A 22228-nucleotide genomic window follows, 5' to 3' on the forward strand; every position below is an offset into this window, starting at 1 on the left:
TTACAGAATAAAATGTGAACAGGCAGGACTGAGGCTCAAAGCCTCAGTGTGTAGCTGTCCATACCTCAACGTTACAAAAGCACAACTACTGTCCACACCCCAACCACACCTCACCTCACAGTAAATGATCATTTCCATTTCAAGCATTTCCAAATAATCATTTTCCATACTGCCACTATAAATATACACAGTATACTGCATCACTACAATATACATGTTTTACACACTCCTTTTGTTGTTGACATTTACAGGCTGTGTGCAAAATGCCACACTCTTCAAATTCATGCCACCTATTATTTTTTACGTCCAGTAGGTGTCCTGCTAGAGCAAATGAAGCTTCATGAAGCTTCGCATTGGGGTGAACCAATTGGATGAAAAGCTTCAGTGCTTCATGGGGCTTCATCTGCCCATCACTACCCTTTGCATAGCGGCTGATCCCACGCACCCAATGCAAAGCTTCTTCAAGCTGCTGCCGTCGGGGAGGAGACTGCGGAGTCTCCAGGCCAGGACCAGCAGGCTGAAGGACAGCTTCATCCATCAGGCTGTCAGGAAGCTTAACTCCCTCCCGATTCTGCCCCCTCTCCCCTCTCTCCTCCACGGTCTCACTGAACTCTGTCACACACACTCACACACACACACTCTCTGACTCACTCACTGGCCTGCACCAGTTACCAGTCACTTTGTGGAGCATTGGACTGCCATTACCTCATAAGACTTTGTGTTACACTATCTCATACTGTACATTACTAAATCTCCATTTGCACTATTTGCCTATTTGCACTACTCTGCCTGGTTTGCACTCAATGTCATTTACCCTTATATTGTATATTGTATAGCTTTCTTGTTATATGTAAAATTGTATTATATTATTTTATTTTTTTTACTTTAAAATATTTTACTTGCATTTTTAATCACTCTTATATTTAAATGTTCATTTTCTATTTTATCTAGGGATTGAGAGTAACGAAGTTTCTATTCTCTGTATGTCCTGTACATGTGGCAGAATTGACAATAAAGTTGACTTTGACTTTGACTTGACTTTGAGTAACCCCGAACTGTCCAACTCGGAATATTCGGTTTCAGAAAGGCTGATAACAATTAGTTCAGTCAACGCGGAGTTGCTTTAACCCCAAGTTAAGCGCGCGCACGAGGATACATAAAGCCCTGATTAGTGGAGCACAGATTAAGCGAGTCACCATGGAGACGGAGGGAAAGAAGGCGCGGCCAATGTATTTTACAGCGCTTGAGGCCGAAATTCTGATGGCAGCATATGCCGATAACATGCAAATTCCGCAGAAAAAAAGTAACACAGCCACAGCTGCAAAAGAAAGAGAGCATGCATGGCAAAACAAAGCCGACAGAGTCAATGCGTGAGTGTTAATTTAAACACTGATCTAGGGATTTCCACCCATTTAACACGTTATTTTATTATATTTTATTTTGTATTTCATACATTTTATTTTGTGATGTAATGTAAGCGCAGGTGCAACCCAACAGGCCCCAAACGTTCCTGGCAGCAAGTAAAAATGAAATATAAAAATATAGTCCAAACAGGTAAGGTGTAATTGTATTATGAGCCATAGTGCTTGGTCTGTTTGTCCCATGTAAATCAATTGCAGTTAGAGGCTACATTAACTTCCCCTCTGTAAGCACTTATTGAAATTATCTGAGCACATTACAAGTACATATTTGCTTACTCTGTATGCTCAAATGTGGCCCGTTATAGCCAACAGAAAAAAAGCGGAGGCCCGAAAAACAGGTGGGGGTCCTCCACCACCACCACTCACAGAGGCTGAGCAGTTGGCCCTCAGCCAAAACAGTGGGCGCCCTGTGGCCGAAGGCATCTCTGCGGGGACATCCTCTGAGGCAATAACCCCGCAAGACACAAGTGCCTACATAAGGGGTAAATTCAAAATAATACATGATGTGCATACATCCTTTCTTCACAGTCACCTTTGCAGTGCTACTCATTCATTTGATAAACTCTTTACCATGATGGATTATTTTGTAGTGAAGTTATTTTCCTACTGATTTTGCCTTGCCTCAGCCTTGGTTGTCTTTGAGAGCATAATGACAATGAAGTGTAAGGTGATTGGTATGTTTGTTAATTGCCATTTGGTCCCTTGTAAGTTATAAGTGACCTGTATAAACCTCATATTCTATCAGTTGATGGTGATGGTGTACTGCATCTGGTGCAGCCTCCTGTTGAGCCAGACCAACATGCAGTTGTGAGTAATACTCCACAGATTATATGAGTTTACAGTAGAACAGCAATGTTGTTTATTTCTTTACTACAGGAAAATAATGAAGAAACATTGACAGCTGTTACAGAGGAGGAAGCAACAGAGACACTTTATGAGGTTTACATCTTTTAATACTTTGTGTACAGGAAACACAGGCGACCAATAAAGCCAGTTGAACAAAAAATCTGTTTATTCTTCTTTCAACATGTTGAGGTGATGGGTCAAAAGAAATGATTGTGACATATGGTGTCTCTGACTGCGCTTCCATCTTGTATGTCCGTGGGAGGGTCAGGATGTTCATGGTTTGGATCACTGCTGATGTTTGGTTCAGAAGGACAGTGTTCTCCTCTAATTGTGGCAATGTTGTGAAGAATCACACATGCCACAATAATGTCACATGCCCTTTCTGGGGTGACCCTGAGTCTTTGCAGGCACTGGAACCGGGCCTTAAGCATTCCGATAGTCATTTCAATTCTGGCTCTTGTCCTGCAATTAGCCAGATTATATCGCTGCTGTGGGCCCGGTTCAGGGTCAGGGTAAGGGGTAAGCAAATAGGGTAAACATGGATACCCCCTATCACCAAGCAAGTAGCCAGTGAACTCTCCTAAGACAGAAGGGTACACTTAAGTTCAAATGTCCCTGAAGCAATTGGTCTTTATATATTTTAAAGTATTCTCAACTCACCATGTCCAAATTTTGTGCTCAGTGTACATTCACGGAATATTTGTGAGTCATGGACAGAGCCTGGCCACTTGGCTTCCACATTTGTGATAATGTTGGCAGCATCACATATGATCTTCACAGTGCAGAGAACACAAATTAGCATCCATTACTATGATGAAATAATTTGTTAGTTTGAAATGCTACAGGGAACTATGTACCTGTACATTAATGCTGTGGAAAGACTTCCTGTTCACATAGTCTCCTTCATTTACTGAAGGAGCAATGATTGGAATGTGAGTGCCATCTATACAGCCAATCACGCCTGGGAACCCTGAAAATAAATGTGCAATTTAAGTAGTAGTTCAAGTATCACCACATCATACATTAAGTTTCGTTCATCCTGATACCTGCAATTTTGTGGCATCCCTCTTTGATAAATCTTGTGGGTCTATGACCGGGGAACACCACAAACGAGTACAGGAGACGTTTCAGTGCAACTGTAACATTCCTGACTGCCCGACAGACGGTAGCCTTGGAAACGTGCTCAGCGTCACCAATATTATACAGAAAGCTCCCGTTTGCAAGAAACCGAAGTGCAATACAAATAATATGCAATGAACTGAGAGCATGTCCGCGATGTGTCACATGCGTAATATATGGCCTGAGGATGTTATTCAAATAAATTATAGATTGTGCTGAGAAACGGTAACGTTCGCACAGAAAATCATCAGGAAATGATGAAATGTCCAAACGCGCTCTGATCACTCTCTCCCGGCGGAGAGCTCTGCGGAGAATTTGGGCTTCAACATCTACTGGCTCTTCAAGGAAGGGGCACGCCATGTCCGACACTTCCTACTGTCAGGTTTCCGACAAAGGGGCGGAGACAGTCAGGGTTAGTTGTAGTAAACCTGCTAGGGGGCAGGTTAGCTTCACGGAGTGTGTCGTCATAGTGACTCACTCAGGCTGCAGCTGAACTCGCTTTGTGAAACCGAAAACCCAGAGTTTTCGTTAACTCAGGGTATACTTACTCAGTTTTTCCACTAAACCGGCTTCCTGAAACAGGGCCCAGAACATGAACACACAAAACCAGGTGTAAAGAGAAAAAAGTAATAATTATATGAATACACTCAAAAGAAGCACTCATATATATTCAAATAATTTAAAAATTTAAAAAGTTCATTTACCTAGGTAAATGAACTTTTTTTTTTAATTATTTGACTATATATGAATGTGTGTGTATAAATACACAAATAATACACACATGCTTTCATGCTTTCAATTGTGTAATTTAAGTGATCTAGGTAGCTCTGTCTTGGAAGTTCAGTTCATGCTAGAAATGTGTTTTGGAGTTTATACGTGTTTTGTCTCTAAGACCACTTTTTTTTACATTAGTAATTCCTTTTGTGCATAATTTTATATTATTGTTAATAATAAATTAATTAAAGCAACAAAGCAACCCGAAGACTCGGTTTGGAATCGAAAGAGCCGGTTCTTTTTAGTGAGTCGAACCGAAAGAACCGGTTCTCTAAAAAGAGTCGGAAATCCCATCACTAATATTTTAGATAGCAAGGAGCAGATGGCCGAGGTTTTTTTTTTGGGGGGGGGGGGGGGGGGGTTTGAATACGTTTTATTGACAAAGCACAAAATACAGATATACAGATACAAAATAGCAAACACAATGTCAGGGGGTTCGTATAAAAAAGCAAAATAGACACAGTCTATTATAGAATCACATGATATTGAACAGGGAACATTTATGGCAGACGGCCGAGTTTATTAAACTCCACCGACACCGCGGTAACACAAATCTGCCGTCGAGTCACGTGATCGCACAGTAACAAACCACAGCAGATCAGGAAGAAGGGGCGGAGTCATTTGTCTGTGCAAAAGAGGAGTCGAGCAGAGAGAGATGATTTTGCATGAAACGCAAGTAAAGTAGTGGACTAAGAGGAGAGAAACAAACTAAAGTATCGATCATAAACCACTACCAACGTCCTGATCGATATCTGCATCGATCTGCCCACCCTTGTCTCCTGGATCGTAGCTGAGATCAGCGTGAACCACGTGGGTCTCTGCTCCCTGATCTGTTTCCTGTGTTTGGAAAGAGTTGCAGCTTCATCGCGGAGTTTCTCTCGGTTTGTGGGCTCATCTAAAGGTAAGCACCGAGCTAACTTTACTGTGAGTTCAGTTCATGTTGAGTTTAGCTCCTGAATGAGGTCTTCTGCTGCTCTCCTCGGTGTCTGTTCACAGTTTATTGTGAACACGTTGAGAGAAGAGTGAGAGAGTGTTTGGAGAAAAACACCAACTAATCATTAGCTCAGCATGCTGGGAGAAGTTGGAGCAGAAAAGGCTTTTCATTGTCCCTGCAGCTGTTTTTCTGCCTGCACCAAACCTCTACAGCCTCATTTCTATTTGAAGTGATAACAGGAAGTCAGAGCGATCTGCTGCAGTATTTTCATACATCTATGGAGAGAGAACCCAAGGAGGGTGGAGAGACTGTGATCACGTTTTGTTGGTAGAATCCGCAGCAGGAGCTGTTCAGCTGTGAATGGTTGGTGCAGTGGGGTCTTTAGGTCTGTGGTTGGTTCACCGTCTGATTGTTTTCCAGACAGAAGCAGAGTCATTAGTTGAAAACAGGTTTTGGAGTTTAGCCTCACTAAAGCTGAACTTTGCAACTGTCTCTGTCCCCACTCTGAAACACTTCCTGCCATGAAGTTCTGATGAAGCACCAAACTACAGTTACTCAGTCAGTGGAGGTTCAGTAGTGCAGTTTCTCACCACTGTTGTTAACTGGAGGCTGACACACTGACTGAAGACATTTAGTCTGAGTAGATTTGAACTTTCCTTCTTCATTGTTTCCATCTTGCTTTGACTGCAGCTGTAACAACACTGATTCCAGCAGGATTTGTAAAAAGCATTTTGACAGACACACAAAGCTGGACAGCTTTTGTTCTGAGTCCAAGATCTTAGAAAGAAAGTGACTGGACGTCTGTAAGCTTTTTTAAACGTTTCACCTCTCATCCAAAAGTGGCTTTTTCAGTTCTAAAATCAAATGGTGGAGAGTCCCAGGCATTTAAACCCTTGTGGGGGTTGTCAACTGAAAGGGTCGTCAACCCACTGTTGACCATTGATCTTATCACAAGAGCCAATGTGTGGAAAAATGTGTGTGTCAGCAGGTCCTGAGTGAAACCTTTGTGAGACCCTGTTTCACTCTATCATGTAACTTGGTGCTGTCCCTGTTAAAGAGCCAAGAGCCTTTCTTTCCACTTCCTCCATGTAAAGTTTGGCTACAATGGGACACACTGGGGAGCTCACAGCACATCCATGTTTGTGTCTGTAGAAACCCTTGTTGTATTTAAAATATGTGACTTTATGCTGCTACCAATGAGCCTGAGTGGGACTCCTTCTTTGTGTGTCTATGGAAGTTCATATATACAGGGTGCAGCATCCACCGGGTAAAGGTGGTGGTATGCAGGGAGCTCAGTGGCTTTTTCAAGTTCTTGTAGGCAGCTGATGACTTTCTTTTTGTAGCTGCTTCTGGGGTTTCACCTTGAAGCTTCATAGGTATTGTTGTCACTGAGTGTAGTAATGTTTATTTGCTCTGCTTCTTCTTGTCAGGGATAAAATACATATCTATACTTTTGTGTCCCAGCTGAGTAACAGGAGGAGAAGAGTCTGGTGGAGCAGCAGAGGAACAGTTTCAGCCATTTGGACTCAGCTCAGCCACTACAGAGGAAACAATGACTTCAACACAGGAGGTGAGAAAAATATCTCAGTTACATCTATGGCTGTGCAACATGATGAAATGCATATTAGATGAACGATATAAAAACATCTATCGTTTCATATTATACACTATTGTTTGTTTCGTGGTGTCGCAAAATGCGCTGTTTATAGCAGTATTTGTTTTTTCTTCTCCACCTATGGAAGAATCACATGAAAGGGTACAGAGAAAGTTTAGAGGCAAAAAAGAGCCATCGAAATGAACCTTAAACTTTAAGTCGACTTGTGTGAAATTCAAAGAATTTACAGAAAATGCACATTTGTGATATATATCGTTATTGTTATGAGACATGTGTCATATCGGGATATGAGATTTTGGTTATATTGCACAGCCCTAGTTGCACTGTTATTGTTATATTAAAAAATTAACAGAGCGTAAGATGGACACACACAATACGTGTGTGCTCACAATTCAGCCTTCAGTTACCCGGCTTTCATTCAAAATCTGTTTGTCGTGAGCACCTACACATTAAACAACTTACAGATTATAAATGGCTTCAAGCTCACACTGAGGCCTGTGGGGCACTATCACCCACTGAGACACATTTATATGTTTTTATATATGAATATTTCATACTTTAATGATGCCTATTTATTTAAGGGAGATGAGCAATACATTATAATTGTACATAATAATATCACAGATGACAGATTAATAGATTTTATGTAGATGCTTGTGCGTTCTTAAAGTCTTATATGTTGAATTGAATGTGTCATCTGTTCAAAGCCTCCCAGTCAGTGCTGTTCTCCATGCCTGTCTGACTGTACATGATGTTATTAGCACAAACACTTTAGAGGTGATCAATTAGGACTTCAACAATAATACAGACAGCAACGTGGTTAAACATTTTACAGTAGGTGTTATTGGGAATTACCTTTTTCAGTATTTTTGTGTGTTGCATTTTTCTATGTTTTAACCAAAGGGAAATAAAGGGGTTTAAATCAACCTGATTGTTACACCCCGGCCTAGGCAACCGGCGTGCAACGTATGAAAATAAAAATAAGAAAAACACACGAGAAAAAAACTAAAGCGCTCCACCAAAATCCCAAAACGAAGGTGTCTCAAACGAAAATATTAACAAACCCATTCACAGCTATTTACAACAGACTATTTATTTATTTACAACAAAACACCAAACTATTTACAACACGGGGGAGATCGCGACCATGACCAACTGACACACAGGGCTTAAATACCTAGAAGGAGCAATCAGGGAATGGACCACAGGAGGGAAACACAGCTGGGGCAAATTAGACCTGACGAGACAAGGAAGCGTAAACTGAACACACTAAGATAACAACAGACCTTCAAAGTAAAACAGGAAACACATGACAGTCACGCAAAAACAAAACACTGACAACACCGAAACGTAACATTTCCCCCCCACCCAAAAATCAAACATGTAACCCCAAGTGAAATGTGTGAAAAATCTGCCGACCAAACTCTACATGTGTTTGGTTGGCAGATTTTTCACACGACCGAAACCTCTGGCGATATGCCTCTGGAACTAGCTCATAAGCCCTTAAAATAGTGGATTTCACAATTTCATAATCCAGGCTGTCATCAATAGACAAGCTCGCACACACTTCCTGTGCTTTCCCCACCAATTTACACTGCAGCAACAAACTCCACACATCCTTGGGCCATTTCAAAGTGTTTGCGATGCGTTCAAAGGCATTAAAGTAAGAGTCAACTTCACTTTCTCTGAAAGGTGGCACTAAAGCAATTTGCCTGCTTGCATCAAATTGGTCAGAGGAGAACGAATCAGAAGATTTATTCACAATTTTACTCACTGGGGTAGAGGTAACATTGCGCTGTCGGGAAGGATCCAGCTCCATAGCCCTTATGCGGAGATGCATAAGCTCAACTTCTTTGGACTTAGTCGCAAGCTCCACCTCTTTCAGGCGAAGGGCGAGCCCAAGATCCTCCGTAACCAATCATGTTGATTGTTCGGCTGGGCTAACGTTTGGGATCTGAATGGCAGCAGGAGCCTCCGCCCCTGGCGACACCCGTCCACTGGCAGCTTGTGGGATGGTTGCAGCAGCTTCTGCTCCCGCATCCACCACCAAACCTCCAGTCACCTCAACCGGCCGAGGTTGTTTTCTCCTGTTTATTTCAGTTAGGGAGTTAGGTGTAGCGCTTGTCTTTTGTTTGATGTTTGATTTCACATAGGGTTTGAACCCGGGAACCCCTAAGCGCCAAACATCTTTAGGGGAGATGTTTGGTCTTGGGAAGGGGGGTGTTATGGCCCTGTCCATAATCTGTTTTGGTGGCTGTTGTTGTCTGTGCCTTTAAGTCTTTGCAGGCCCCGGAGTGGATGAGCTGACGGCTGCTGATTGGTCCCCGGGGCCCTATTTCAGGAAGCCGGTTTAGAAAACTCAGAGTGAAAAACGATACTCAGGGTTGAGTAACCCCGAACTGTCCAACTCGGAATATTCGGTTTCAGAAAGGCTGATAACAATTAGTTCAATCAACGCGGAGTTGCTTTAACCCCAAGTGAAGCGCGCGGACGAGGATACATAAAGCCCTGATAAGCGGAGCACAGATTAAGCGAGTCACCATGGAGACGGAGGGAAAGAAGGCGCGGTCAATGTATTTCACAGCGCTTGAGGCCGAAATTCTGATGGCAGCATATGCCGATAACATGCAAATTTTGCAGAAAAAAGTAACACAGCCACAGCTGCAAAAGAAAGGGAGCATGCATGGCAAAACATAGCCGACAGAGTCAATGCGTGAGTGTTAATATAAACATTGATCGAGGGATTTCCACCCATTTAACACGTTATTTTATCATATGTTATTTTATTTGTTATTTTATACATTTTATTTTGTGATGTGATGTGAGCGCAGGTGCAACCCAACAGGCCCCAAACGTGCCTGGCAGCAAGTAAAAATGAAATATAAAAATATAGTCCAAACAGGTAAGGTGTAATTGTATTATGAGCCATAGTGCTTGGTCTGTTTGTCCCATGTAAATCAATTGCAGTTAGAGGCTACATTAATTTTCTTTCTGTAAGCACTTATTGAAATTATCTGAGCACATTACAAGTACACATTTGCTTACTCTGTATGCTCAAATGTGGCCCGTTATAGCCAACAGAAAAAGAAGCGGAGGCCCGAAAAACAGGTGGGGGTCCTCCACCACCACCACTCACAGAGGCTGAGCAGTTGGCCCTCAGCCAAAACAGTGGGCGCCCTGTGGCCGAAGGCATCTCTGCGGGGACATCCTCTGAGTCAATAACCCCGCAAGACACAAGTGCCTACATAGGGGGTAAATTCAAAATAATACATGATGTGCATACATCCTTTCTTCACAGTCACCTTTGCAGTGCGACACATTCATTTGATAAACTCTTTACCATAATGGATTATTTTGTAGTGAAGTTATTTTCCGACTGATTTTGCCTTCCCTCAGTCTTGGTTGTCTTTGAGAGCATAATGACAATGAAGTGTAAGGTGATTGGTATGTTTGTTAATTGCCATTTGGTCCCTTGTAAGTTATAAGTGACCTGTATAAACCTCATATTCTATCAGTTGATGGTGGTGGTGTACTGCATCTGGTGCAGCCTCCTGTTGAGCCAGACCAACATGCAGTTGTGAGTAATACTCCACAGATTATATGAGTTTACAGTAGAACAGCAATGTTGTTTATTTCTTTACTACAGGAAAATAATGAAGAAACATTGACAGCTGTTACAGAGGAGGAAGCAACAGAGACACTTCATGAGGTTTACATCTTTTAATACTTTGTGTACAGGAAACACAGGCGACCAATAAAGCCAGTTGAACAAAAAATCTGTTTATTCGTCTTTCAACATGTTGAGGTGATGGGTCAAAAGAAATGATTGTGACATATGGTGTCTCTGACTGCTCTTCCATCTTGTATGTCCGTGCGAGGGTCAGGATGTTCATGGTTTGGATCACTGCTGATGTTTGGTTCAGAAGGACAGTGTTCTCCTCTAATTGTGGCAATGTTGTGAAGAATCACACATGCCACAATAATGTCACATGCCCTTTCTGGGGTGACCCTGAGTCTTTGCAGGCACTGGAACCGGGCCTTAAGCATTCCGATAGTCATTTCAACTCTGGCTCTTGTCCTGCAATGAGCCAGGTTATATCGCTGCTGTGGGCCCGGTTCAGGGTCAGGGTAAGGGGTAAGCAAATAGGGTAAACATGGATACCCCCTATCACCAAGCAAGTAGCCAGTGAACTCTCCTAAGACAGAAGGATACACTTCTGAAGCAATTGGTCTTTATATATTTTAAAGTATTCTCAACTCACCATGTCCAAATTTTGTGCTCAGTGTACATTCACGGAATATTTGTGAGTCATGGACAGAGCCTGGCCACTTGGCTTCCACATTTGTGATAATGTTGGCAGCATCATATATGATCTTCACAGTGCAGAGAACACAAATTAGCATCCATTACTATGATGAAATAATTTGTTAGTTTGAAATGCTACAGGGAACTATGTACCTGTACATTAATGCTGTGGAAAGACTTCCTGTTCACATAGTCTCCTTCATTTACTGAAGGAGCAATGATTGGAATGTGAGTGCCATCTGTACAGCCAATCACGCCTGGGAACCCTGGAAATAAATGTAAAATTTAAGTAGTAGTCCAAGTATCACCACATCATAAATTAAGTTTTGTTCATCCTGATACCTGCAATTTTGTGGCATCCCTCTTTGATAAATCTTGTGGGTCTATGACCGGGGAACACCACAAACGAGTACAGGAGACGTTTCAGTGCAACTGTAACATTCCTGACTGCCCGACAGACGGTAGCCTTGGAAACGTGCTCAGCGTCACCAATATTATACAGAAAGCTCCCGTTTGCAAAAAACCGAAGTGCAATACAAATAATATGTACAGAACTGAGAGCATGTCCGCGATGTGTCACATGCGTAATATATGGCCTGAGGATGTTATGCAAATAACTTATAGATTGTGCTGAGAAACGGTAACGTTCGCACAGAAAATCATCAGGAAATGATAAAATGTCCAAACGCGCTCTGATCACTCTCTCCCGGCGGAGAGCTCTGCGGAGAATTTGGGCTTCACGATCTACTGGCTCTTCAAGGAAGGGGCACGCCATGTCCGACACTTCCTACTGTCAGGTTTCCGACAAAGGGGCGGAGACAGTCAGGGTTAGTTGTAGTAAACCTGCTAGGGGGCAGGTTAGCTTCATAGTGACTCACTGAGGCTTCATCTGAACTCGCTTTGTGAAACCGAAAACCCAGAGTTTTCGTTAACTCAGGGTATACTTACTCAGTTTTTCCACTAAACCGGCTTCCTGAAATAGGGCCCTGGCCATGTGATCTTCTTCAAATCCCTCACCAGCAGTTGTCCCGGGGCAGCCACTGACAGCAGCAGCAGACCTGACCCTGGCCTCCAAAACTTGTTATGGACAGGGCCATAACACTGATGGTTTATTTTAATTTTCACATGGTCTTACTCAGATGATACAAAGTGAAACATGCATTCTTTTTTTACTTGCTGGAAAAGCTTGAAAATGGACCTTGAAAGTGCATAAAAAGTGCTTGAATTTTACCCTGAAAATGGCGTATCAACTCTGAATTGTATCAGCACCCATCGAAACAGCAATATCATCAGTTAAACTCACATTTTTTCGTAAAGTAAGAGATTTTCCCCGGTGATCAGTATTTCTTCAATACAGTGGTCCCTCGCTATAATGCGGTTCACCTTCGCAGATTTTTTTTTTTTTTTTATTTGTGCAATTTTCCTTCTTTTTTTCTTTTTTTGCAGCCCATTATGTCCCTGATTGGCTGAGGACCATTGTCAATCAATCTTGTGCCGTGTCTCCTGTACAGTACAGAATGCATTCAGCTTGTTAAATTTACACAAATCTTCGATCGCTAGTAGTGTGACTATTAAGTGCTGTATGTTGTGTTTTCTCCCCAACAAACACAACAGTGTCGACGAAACATTTTGCACCACCAAAGGCAGCCGTGGGTGCCTTTGGTGCCTGTGCTGCTCCCCCTGCACACCGTGGCATAGAAAAGTACTCCAGCAACCAGCGACTAGTAAAACATCCTCAGAGCTAGAGCAGGGCGATATGACCAAAAATATTTATCACGATATACATTTGAAAATGAGCGATTACGATATAATTGACACTAGACAAAATACTTTACAACTCCACAACTTTATTAGTGCAAAAAAACCAAACAAACCCATCAATGTATTTTCACTTAAACAAGCAGCTGGTTTTTTATGTGCATTAAAGTTATATAAAAATTTAACAGTGCAAATACAAATTCTTTGCTGACAGTTTAACCAAAAGGCATTTCCAGTGGAAACTGGCCGACATATCCTCAGCATAACCATGTAATATATCCACAAAACTTAAAAAGAGGTCATACACACACAATACGGTAACATTATGTTGAAGCACAGTACATATCACTCCACGAGGCTCCGCCTACGATAGCCGTAATGCTCCGACAATCCATCAAGCGGTGCGGCTTCGTAGCTTAGCAAAGTCGTACTGAAACATTTGACAGATTTTCGAGCGCCGTGTACATAAAATCGTTTCGATGTCAGTAAACACAACCAGAGTTCATACATAAGGCACACGGGATTATAAGGGGCTCTGTCGACTTTCAGAAAAATCAAAGGATTGATTTTAAGTGTGCCGTGTTTTCCAAACAACATGGTAATAACGACGGCCCGCTAGCATGCTCTACCAAAAATAGTGCTTTGTTGTGTATCTGACGGACGAAAGCTAAACCAGTTCCAGTGAAGCTGCAGCATTTTGACAAACCAGTTCTGGTTCATCAGTTTTTATTCAACGATCCACTTTCACTCTTCTCATTCTGCATCGCTGCCATGTGCGTATGTACACATGTGCGTATGTAAACAAAGGTACTGCGCATGTGCGTTTTACCCATATTCTATCGTGATATTTCATTTTCCTATCGTTGCCCAAAATTACACCGGTATTACCGTGAACGGTATGATATGGCCCAGCCCTACTCAGAGCTTCCTGCAGATGTTAAAGGGAACCCCAGCTATTAAGACATGTTTGCGCTAAAATATGTATTGTGCCTTCAATAAAATATGTCTTATTAAAATACGCCAAATGTTTTCCTTTTAAGCACATTTTATATAAAACAGATTTACCAGTAGGCCGCCATTGTTATTTACTTCTCAATGCACTCTGGGTAGGGACGTCATACAGTTGTACCGCATCCAGTTCAAGTTTGCAGCGCACTGGAAATGGCTTCTGTTCAACCTTTCCAGTTCACACCAGAGCGAACCGAGTGAGATAATGAAAATAGTCAACCAGCACTTAGTTTAGATGAAGATGAACACAATCTGTCACACGAGGACGAGAGAGTGAGGGAAAACTACTGGTGTCTATGCGCCTACTGCTTGCCAATGGCAACGGTGACTGAGAAGGTTTGTTGTAAAGCACCAAAACTTTGAAGCCGTATGTGTTAATCCAGATGTTCTCTGGGAAGCCCTTGTTAGCCTCATGATCAGTATCCAGTCTTTAAGTGATAATGTGATTGTGGTGGGGCGTGGTTTGCGGTGCCGCGCGGATGCACCTGCACGGCATCCGCAATCACGCCCGCCGTGTTAAAACACGGGGACTCAGGGGTTGGTGTGGTGTGACGTGAATTAAATAAAGTTGGCTTTGAACGTTGCTCCGTGGTCCCGCCGTGCCTTATTCACGCCACATTGGTGCTGAAACCCAGGAGGCGGCACGGCGGGTCTGTATCGGAGCCAGGGAATGGAGGAGCTGGCCCGGAGGGTGGCCGAAATGGCGGCCGCCCAGCGGGAGCAGGCGGCGGAGGTGCGTCGCCAGCAGGAAGAGCTGCAGGACCGGTCCGAGCGCCACCTGGAAAGGATTGGGGAGCTGGTGGCGCTGCTCTGGGCCTGGGCGCCACCCCCACAAGTGTGTCCCGAGGACAGTGAAGCGGTGGAGGAGCCGTGTGGGGAACCTCGGCAGCCGGAGGTGGTGGACGAGTCACGTGGGGGTCCGAGCCTGCCGGAGGAGGAGGAGCAGCCGGGTGAAGGGCTGCTCCTGCCGGGAGCGGTGGAGGAGCCGCTCCAATCAGAGGCGGAGGACGAGGCGGGCGAGGGTCTACACCTGCCGGAGGAAGAGGAGTCGCTCCACCCAGAGGTGGACGAGGGGCTGTGCCTGCTGGAGGCGGAGGCGCAGTGTGGGGAGCCGCTCCAAACGGGAGTGGCAGAGGCGGTGGCGGAGCAGCTGTGCGAGGAGACGGAGGTCCCTGCTCCAGGGCAGCCTGCGCAGCCGGAGTTGGAGGCAGAGGAGCGGGACAGCCCCGCTAAGCCGGGGGTCGGACATTCAGGATGTTTTAACATGTTTAAATGCTTTGCATCTTGTTCTATTTAATCTCAACAAGGCCCTAAAAACAGTCAGTGATCACTGTCGCCTTCTCACGGTTTTTATTACCACTGTTCATTTAAAGCTCAGTTTTTAAACATTTACGATGTAGCTACAGCCCAGCGCACGCAGCAGTATATTAATGCCTAACCTTGTGTAGTGGATGGATTATCTCAGTTGTTCTCCTTCCTGACGTTTGGTCCGTTTACAGCATCCTGCCATGCGATTGCATTTACTCCTAACTAGAGCAGGGCGATATGGCCAAAAATATTTATCACGATATATATTTGAAAATTTGCGATAACGATATAACCGACGATATAATTGATGCGAGACAAAATACAACTCCACAACATTACTAGCGCAAAAAGACAACCTTCCATTTATTTTCACTTAAACAAGAAGCTGGTTTTTATGTACATTAAAGCTTTATAAAAATGTAACAGTGCAAATGCAAATTCCTTGCTGACAGTTTAACCAAAAGGCATTTCCAGTAGAAATGGGCTGACATATCCTGAGCATAACCATGTATAATATCCACTGAAGTTAAAAAGAGGTGCTTTGCAACATTAAACTGCAGTGTGCATTACGCATTTTTCGGACCATAAGGTGCACGGGATTATAAGGCACATTAAGCGAAACAAAGCAGTCAGATAAATCAAACTTTATTAAACTCATTCTTCTTGCTTCCTCCACTTCTGTACCATTGATTCATTAATGTTGAATTCTCTGGCAGCTGCTCTATTCCCATGTTGCTGCAGTATATTAATGACTAACCTCGTATTGTGGATGGATTATCTCAGTTGTTCTCCTGACTGAAGTTTGGTCCGTTTACAGCATCCTGCCATGCGATTGCATTTGTCTCTAACCATGAAGAACCTTCACGTTAACTTTTATAAGTGGAAAAGTGTTAGTGTTCGTCCTCCAGCTTCACTGTTTATGTTATGCTAACATAGCTGTGTCGCTAGCGATCACGTAGCACATCATTATATACCAGCTAGCCCAACTTCAGTAACCCTGCAAACGTCGCTGCTGTTTAGTTTCCTGTCTTCATTTATGTTGGAAGTGATAGCAGAGCTGTACGTTTGATTTTTTTCAGAAATCTCTCAGTCAGAACATGCAATATCATGCTTAGGTAACTAGCGAAACTAGCGAGCTAACTTCCGCTAGCTTCCTGCTAACTTCTAACTCCGTTAAATGTAATAACTTTTGTTTTCATGGATGCCTGGAAGTTAAACTTTATAGTTACACCTGGTAAAGCAGCAATGCTGATCGTTTTATTAAAGATGAAAGAATTTAGACAGTTTTTAACTCTAAGTGATGCTGCAGTGTTGTTTGACCTGAAGAATACGGAGTTTAGGACCCAGATTACTCCCAGATTTAAGAGCATCTTAGTCCGACAAATATGACAATAACAACGGCTGCTTGCATGTTCTGCAAAAAAATGTGCTTTGTTGTGTATCTGATGGACAAACACCAAACCAGTTCCACATCACGGAAGTTGCACCATTTTTACAAACCAATTCTGGTTCATCTGTTTCACTCAACAATCGGCCATGTGCGTATGAAAACAAAGGCACTGCGCATGCGCGTTTTACTCCCATTCTATCGCGATATTTCATTTTCCTATCGTTGCCTAACATTATACCGGTATTACCGTGAACGGTATAATATGGCCCAGCCCTACTCCTAACCATTGGGAACCCTCACATTAACTTCTGTCGAGTGGAAAAAAGTCCACCACTCATTAGTGTTCGTCGTCAAGCTTTACTGCTTATGTTATGCTAACATAGCTTGTTGCACTAGTGATCACACATAGCAAATCATTATACACCAGCTAGCCCAACTTCAGTAACCCAACAAACGTCACTGCTGTTTACTGTCCTGTCTTCATTTATGTTTCAAGTGATAGCAGAGCTGTACGTTTTAATTTGTTTAATAAATCTCTGTCAGAACATGGTATGTTATATTTAGATAGAAGCTAGCGAGCTAGCTCCTTGCTAACTTCTAGCTCGGTTAAATGTCTCAGCTGACTGCAGGTTTACAACATTGGGAAAACCACAGGACAGAATCAACTTTTGGAGATTTATTTTCATGGATGATTGAGCATGCATCAAGACATTAGACAGTTTTTTAACTCTCAGTAATACTGCAGTGATCATTTGTTCCACGACTGCATTTTACTCACTGCCTCTGTTTGTATCTCTGTCACTGCAGGACCAACATGGAGCGAGAAGTCAGCGCTCTCAGGAGGCCGACAAACCTCACAGAAGAAAGGGACGGAAAAGATACAGCTGTGATGTGTGTGGGAAGGAGTTTACTCACAGTAGCAACTTAGGACATCATCAAGTTACCCACTCTGGAGTTAAGGCGTACAGCTGTGATGAGTGTGGAAAGTCTTTTACCCAGGCTGGAAGCTTAAAAACACACAAACTCATCCACAGTGGAGTTAAACCGTACAGCTGCGATCAGTGTGGTAAAGCTTTTGCTCGCAGTAGTACCTTACAACGTCATCAAGTTACCCACTCTGGAGTTAAGGCGTACAGCTGTGATGAGTGTGGAAAGTCTTTCACCCTGGCTGCAAGCTTAAAAACACACAAACTCATCCACAGTGGAGTTAAACCGTACAGCTGTGATCAGTGTGGTAAAGCTTTTGCTCACAGCAGCGGCTTAAGAGGTCATAAAGTTACCCACTCTGGAATTAAGGCATACAGCTGTGATCAGTGCGGTAAAGCTTTTGCTCACAGCAGCGGCTTAAGAGGTCATAAAGTTACCCACTCTGGAATTAAGGCGTACAGCTGTGATCAGTGCGGTAAAGCTTTTGCTCACAGCAGCAGCTTAAGGAGTCATCTAGTTACCCACTCTGGAATTAAGGCGTACAGCTGCGACTTTTGTGGAAAAACCTTTCGTCGGCTACTCAGCCGTAATATTCACCAACGCATTCACACCAAAAATGATTTTTGCTTCTGTGATCAGTGTGGCAAAACCTTTGTGGCATACGACCATTTACAGCGGCACATGTTTACCCACACTGAGGAGAGACCTTATAAATGTGACCAGTGTGAGAAGACTTTTAAAGCTCCACGTTACCTGAGAGTCCACAAACAGATTCACACCAGAAAGAAACTCTACAAGTGCACTTACTGTGAGGTATGTATTTTTCTTTTTGCACTTGCACTTTTGTTGAAGTATTTTGTAAATTAAGTTTCATTTCAAACTTAAACGAGACAGGAAAAGTCAATCTAAGAATATTTGGAAAATCTGAAATAGATCTCCCAAAACTTTCCTGATGTTGGGAAAAAAGTAAAGTTTTAAAAGACATTCACACTCCGATGGATGCATTGGAGAGCAGCTTGGGGGTTAGTATCGTGTGACCAACATTGGTCACACAAAATGTATTCCGCTACAGATTACAAAATACATGCACGAATAACGTAACATGACTTAAATGAGCTGTGGGCCACTGCTGGCACTGTCATCTCATTGAAGGGCCACTTTAGTGGTCAAGTAGTACAAGAAATGCAAGAAAACAACCACAAATATTATCAAAAATGTAGTGTTTTCTTTTCTTGTTTAGTTTTTTTATTCAAATATTGTATACCAAGACAAAACTGCAAGCATGAACCCAATTTCTTCCCCTCACTGTAATATTTTATTTTTTTTAATTTATATATATACATAAATACATACATATTAGGGGTGCAACGATACACAAAGTTCACGGTTCGGTTCGATACTTTGGTGTCACGGTTCGATATTTTTTCGATACAAAAAAAATGTTCATGCTTTTTTAATTTGTCATTTATTAAAATTATAAATATATATTTTAACTCAAAAATACAGTTTTTAAATTTAATGTTGCTGAAACAACAAAGGGATAAAAAAATAAATATATCTGATTGAGAAATCACTCATCTTTGGAAAAGAGAGTTTATTACAGAGAAATGTCTCTTTCCAAAATAAAAGCTATACTATACGCTTCTTCTGGGCTATATTCTCAGCAGCATATTAAACATATCAGGTCCCCATAAGGAGAATCCTGTGCTAACGGCTGTCTAAATGACTCGAGTAAAGTTTGTAGCATGCGTGCTTGTTGTTTTTGTCTGCTTCCACTTGTCTTTGCACTAGGATGATGTCAGCGTAGATGTGCAGTCATATTCGTTGTGTTCCTACTAGTGCTGTCAGCGTTAATCTCGTTGAAATGACGTTAAAGCCACAACACGGCAAATCTCCGTTAACGAGCTACCGCGGATCGCCCCGTGCATGGGGCTGGACGGCGTCAACACGTTAACGAGCTAACTGCGCTAACGCACTAGCTCCCACCCATGCAATTGAGCATTGCGTGGCACATCCAACATACTGTTTTACTTTAGTCCATGACGCGCTTACCTTCAGGGTCATTCGTCACATGAAAACCAAAATAGTTCCGAAGCCCAGATCTGAATGAGGGTGGGGGAGGTTCAATTTGCCATGTTGCAAGGAGAGCTTAGCTTCTGTCTCGCTAGCTTGCCCTGCGCTCAGTGAATCTGCGTTCAACTACTCCGCCTAGGCTGCACTGTCGAGCGCAGATCCACTGAGCTCTCAACACAGACAGCATCGTCAGAAGGAAAGTTGATAAAATAAAATTTTGTATTGTTCGATACATATGCGTACCGAACCGAAAGCACTGTATCGAACGGTTCAATATCGATACGAGTATCGTTGCACCCCTAATACACACACACACACACACACACACACACACACACACACACACACACACACACACACACACACACACACACACAAAAAGCCCCTTTTTCAGGCGACATTCAGGATGTTGAAAGAATTCCCTGACTTCCACTGTGTTTGTTTCTTTGTTTAGAAGCAGAGTGACACAGATGGATCCAGTTCTCAACCCTGTCACCGCTGTGGTGGTGGGAAAGAGTTTCGCTGTGACCTTTGTGGAAAAACGTTCATTCATCAGCGAAGCCTAGAACTACATCAACGCAGACACACTGGAGAAAAAATGAACTACTGCAGAGAATGTGGGAGAGGATTCCCCACATCAAGTGAATTAAAAAAACACAAACTCTGCCACAGTGGGGTTAAAAACCACGTCTGTGACCAGTGTGGGTCATCTTTCTTCACTGCAGGTCATCTTACATTACACAAACAAGACCACACAGGAGAGAAACCATATAAGTGCAGACACTGTGACAAATGCTTCTCACATTCAAGTCGTTGTAATGATCATGAAGATACACACATTGAAGGGAACTTCAGCTGTTACCAGTGTGACGAGAGCTTCAAGAATCTCAGTTCATACTCCGCACACAAACGATCCCACGCTGTAAATAAACTGTTTCACTGTTACCTATGTGCAAAGACATTCACTTCATTATCTGCTCTGAGCAAACATCAGCGTGATCATGCATGACTGAAATCGCTGGATCACAATGAATCTGACGAGACAGAAAGATCCTCTTCTGGTTTCAGGGTCAGACTTAAACACCTTGAGATCAGGCTCCACAGAGTTCAGGTGGAGTCTCCTGTAGAGAGTGTCAGCTGATGTCACACTTGGATCTGATGAGGTAGCTCTGATTTCTGGACCTGCAGTGAATAATCCTGGATGTTAAACTAGGGAAGTTGCAAGTATAGATGTGCACATCAAGTGTTTTCTTTTTTCTTTGAGAGATTTTCATTCTGTAAAAGAAACTTTAATGTTGAAAATGTTTGTCCTATAGAAAATAAGAGAGGAGAGTTGTTGATTCTTGTTTAACTCTTATCTGAATAGCACTTACCTGAGTGCCTTGCCACCTGTTAGCCTACTTCCTAGGCCTTATTCCTTGAAGAAAAGACTTCTCTGAAGAAGCACTTATACCTGAGTTAAGTCATTGTTTAATCACTCACCTTCACACGTTCTTTATTGTCAGATGTCTGCATATTGCTGATTAAACCTACTAAACATTTTGAACTGTGCCCTGTTAATGAGTCCTCCAGGTGTAACCTTGCAACTGCTAAGACGTCTCTGATGGTACAGGGCCATTGAGGGAAAGATTATCTGCCTTTTAAGTGATGCTGCGAAATATATGACAGCCACTGCCAGACATGTATCCATAAGGCATGTTGTGTGCATTGCACATGCACTAACACCTGGCCTAGAGGAACTGCACAGAAAGTGGTGGCCTATTTTAAGATCAAGCATGACTGCTGACCTAAAACAGGCACTAGAACAGCATCTTCTTGATGCTACAGCAATCATATGATGAGAGGCAGACAGTTGGAGAACAAGCTCGATGACCTAAGAGCAAGGGTCACCTTCCAACGTGACATGAGGGACTGCAACATTCTGTGCTTCACGGAGACATGGCTGTCCCCCACCGTGCCGGACCAGGCCGTAACTCCGTCGGATTCATTCTTTGTGCTCCGCGCGGACAGAACGGCAGAGTCGAACAAAACCAAAGGTGGAGGAGTGTGTTTCATGGTAAACAGAAAGTGGTGTGATGCCAGGAGCATTTCTACTCTCTCCAGCGGCTGCTCGCCACATCTGGAGTTCCTGGGCATTAAGTGCCGCCCTTTCTATCTGCCCCGTGAGTTCACCTCAGTCATCGCCACGGCGGTCTACATCCCACCCCAAGCGGACACAGGTATGGCTTTGTCCGAATTACATGATGTGCTGAGCTCGCTTCAAAACAAGGACCCTGGCGCAGCCCTCATTGTAGCAGGAGACTTTAACAAAGCGAACCTCAGACAAGTCATGCCAAACTTTTACCAGCATGTCTCGTGTCCAACGAGAGGGGATCAGATTTTGGATCACTGCTACACGCCATACAAGCAGGGCTACAAAGCTGTCTCACACCCGGCTTTTGGGAAGTCTGACCACAACGCCATATTCCTCATTCCCCAGTATAAACAAAGCATACGGAGGGAAGACGTGACCACGAAGGAAGTAAAACGGTGGACTGCCCAATCAGAAGCTACGCTACAGGACGCACTCAACGACGTAGACTGGGACATGTTCAGAGCATGCGCAGTCGACATCAACGAGTTTACGGAAGTAGCAGTATGCTTCATCAATATGCTAGCGGAGGAGATTATCCCCACTGCGAGAGTCACCACATTCCCAAACCAGAAACCGTGGATGGACAGATCGATCCGCACTGCAGTAAACGCCAGG

At 43.2% G+C, this 22228-nt stretch overlaps 1 protein-coding gene and 1 long non-coding RNA gene across 3 annotated transcripts; one reads left to right on the top strand and one right to left on the bottom strand.

The window, feature by feature from the left end:
- Positions 1–4784: 4784 nt before the first annotated feature.
- On the top strand, positions 4785–21210 carry LOC146567760 (uncharacterized). The gene is made up of 4 exons (XM_085287757.1): positions 4785–5061; positions 6559–6664; positions 17287–18219; positions 19934–21210. The coding sequence occupies exons 2-4, from the start codon at positions 6647–6649 to the stop codon at positions 20486–20488; spliced, it is 1506 nt and encodes a 501-aa protein (XP_085143883.1). The 5' UTR covers positions 4785–5061; positions 6559–6646; the 3' UTR covers positions 20489–21210.
- On the bottom strand, positions 10838–11643 carry LOC146567761 (uncharacterized). Of its 2 annotated transcripts, XR_014893975.1 has the most exons (4): positions 11358–11643; positions 11169–11281; positions 10972–11083; positions 10838–10905 (listed from the first exon to the last, which is right to left on the bottom strand). It is a non-coding gene; the product is annotated as an uncharacterized LOC146567761 (long non-coding RNA). The 2 variants fall into 2 exon arrangements; XR_014893974.1 differs by lacking the exon at positions 10838–10905 and having other exon boundaries at positions 10943–11083.
- Positions 21211–22228: the final 1018 nt, after the last annotated feature.

The sequence above is a fragment of the Mchenga conophoros genome, linkage group LG9 (assembly GCF_057382185.1).
Source record: "Mchenga conophoros isolate Kocher_MC1m ecotype Shallow Benthic linkage group LG9, M_conophoros_male_GT1.1, whole genome shotgun sequence".
In the NCBI taxonomy this organism is placed as follows: Eukaryota; Metazoa; Chordata; class Actinopteri; order Cichliformes; family Cichlidae; genus Mchenga; species Mchenga conophoros.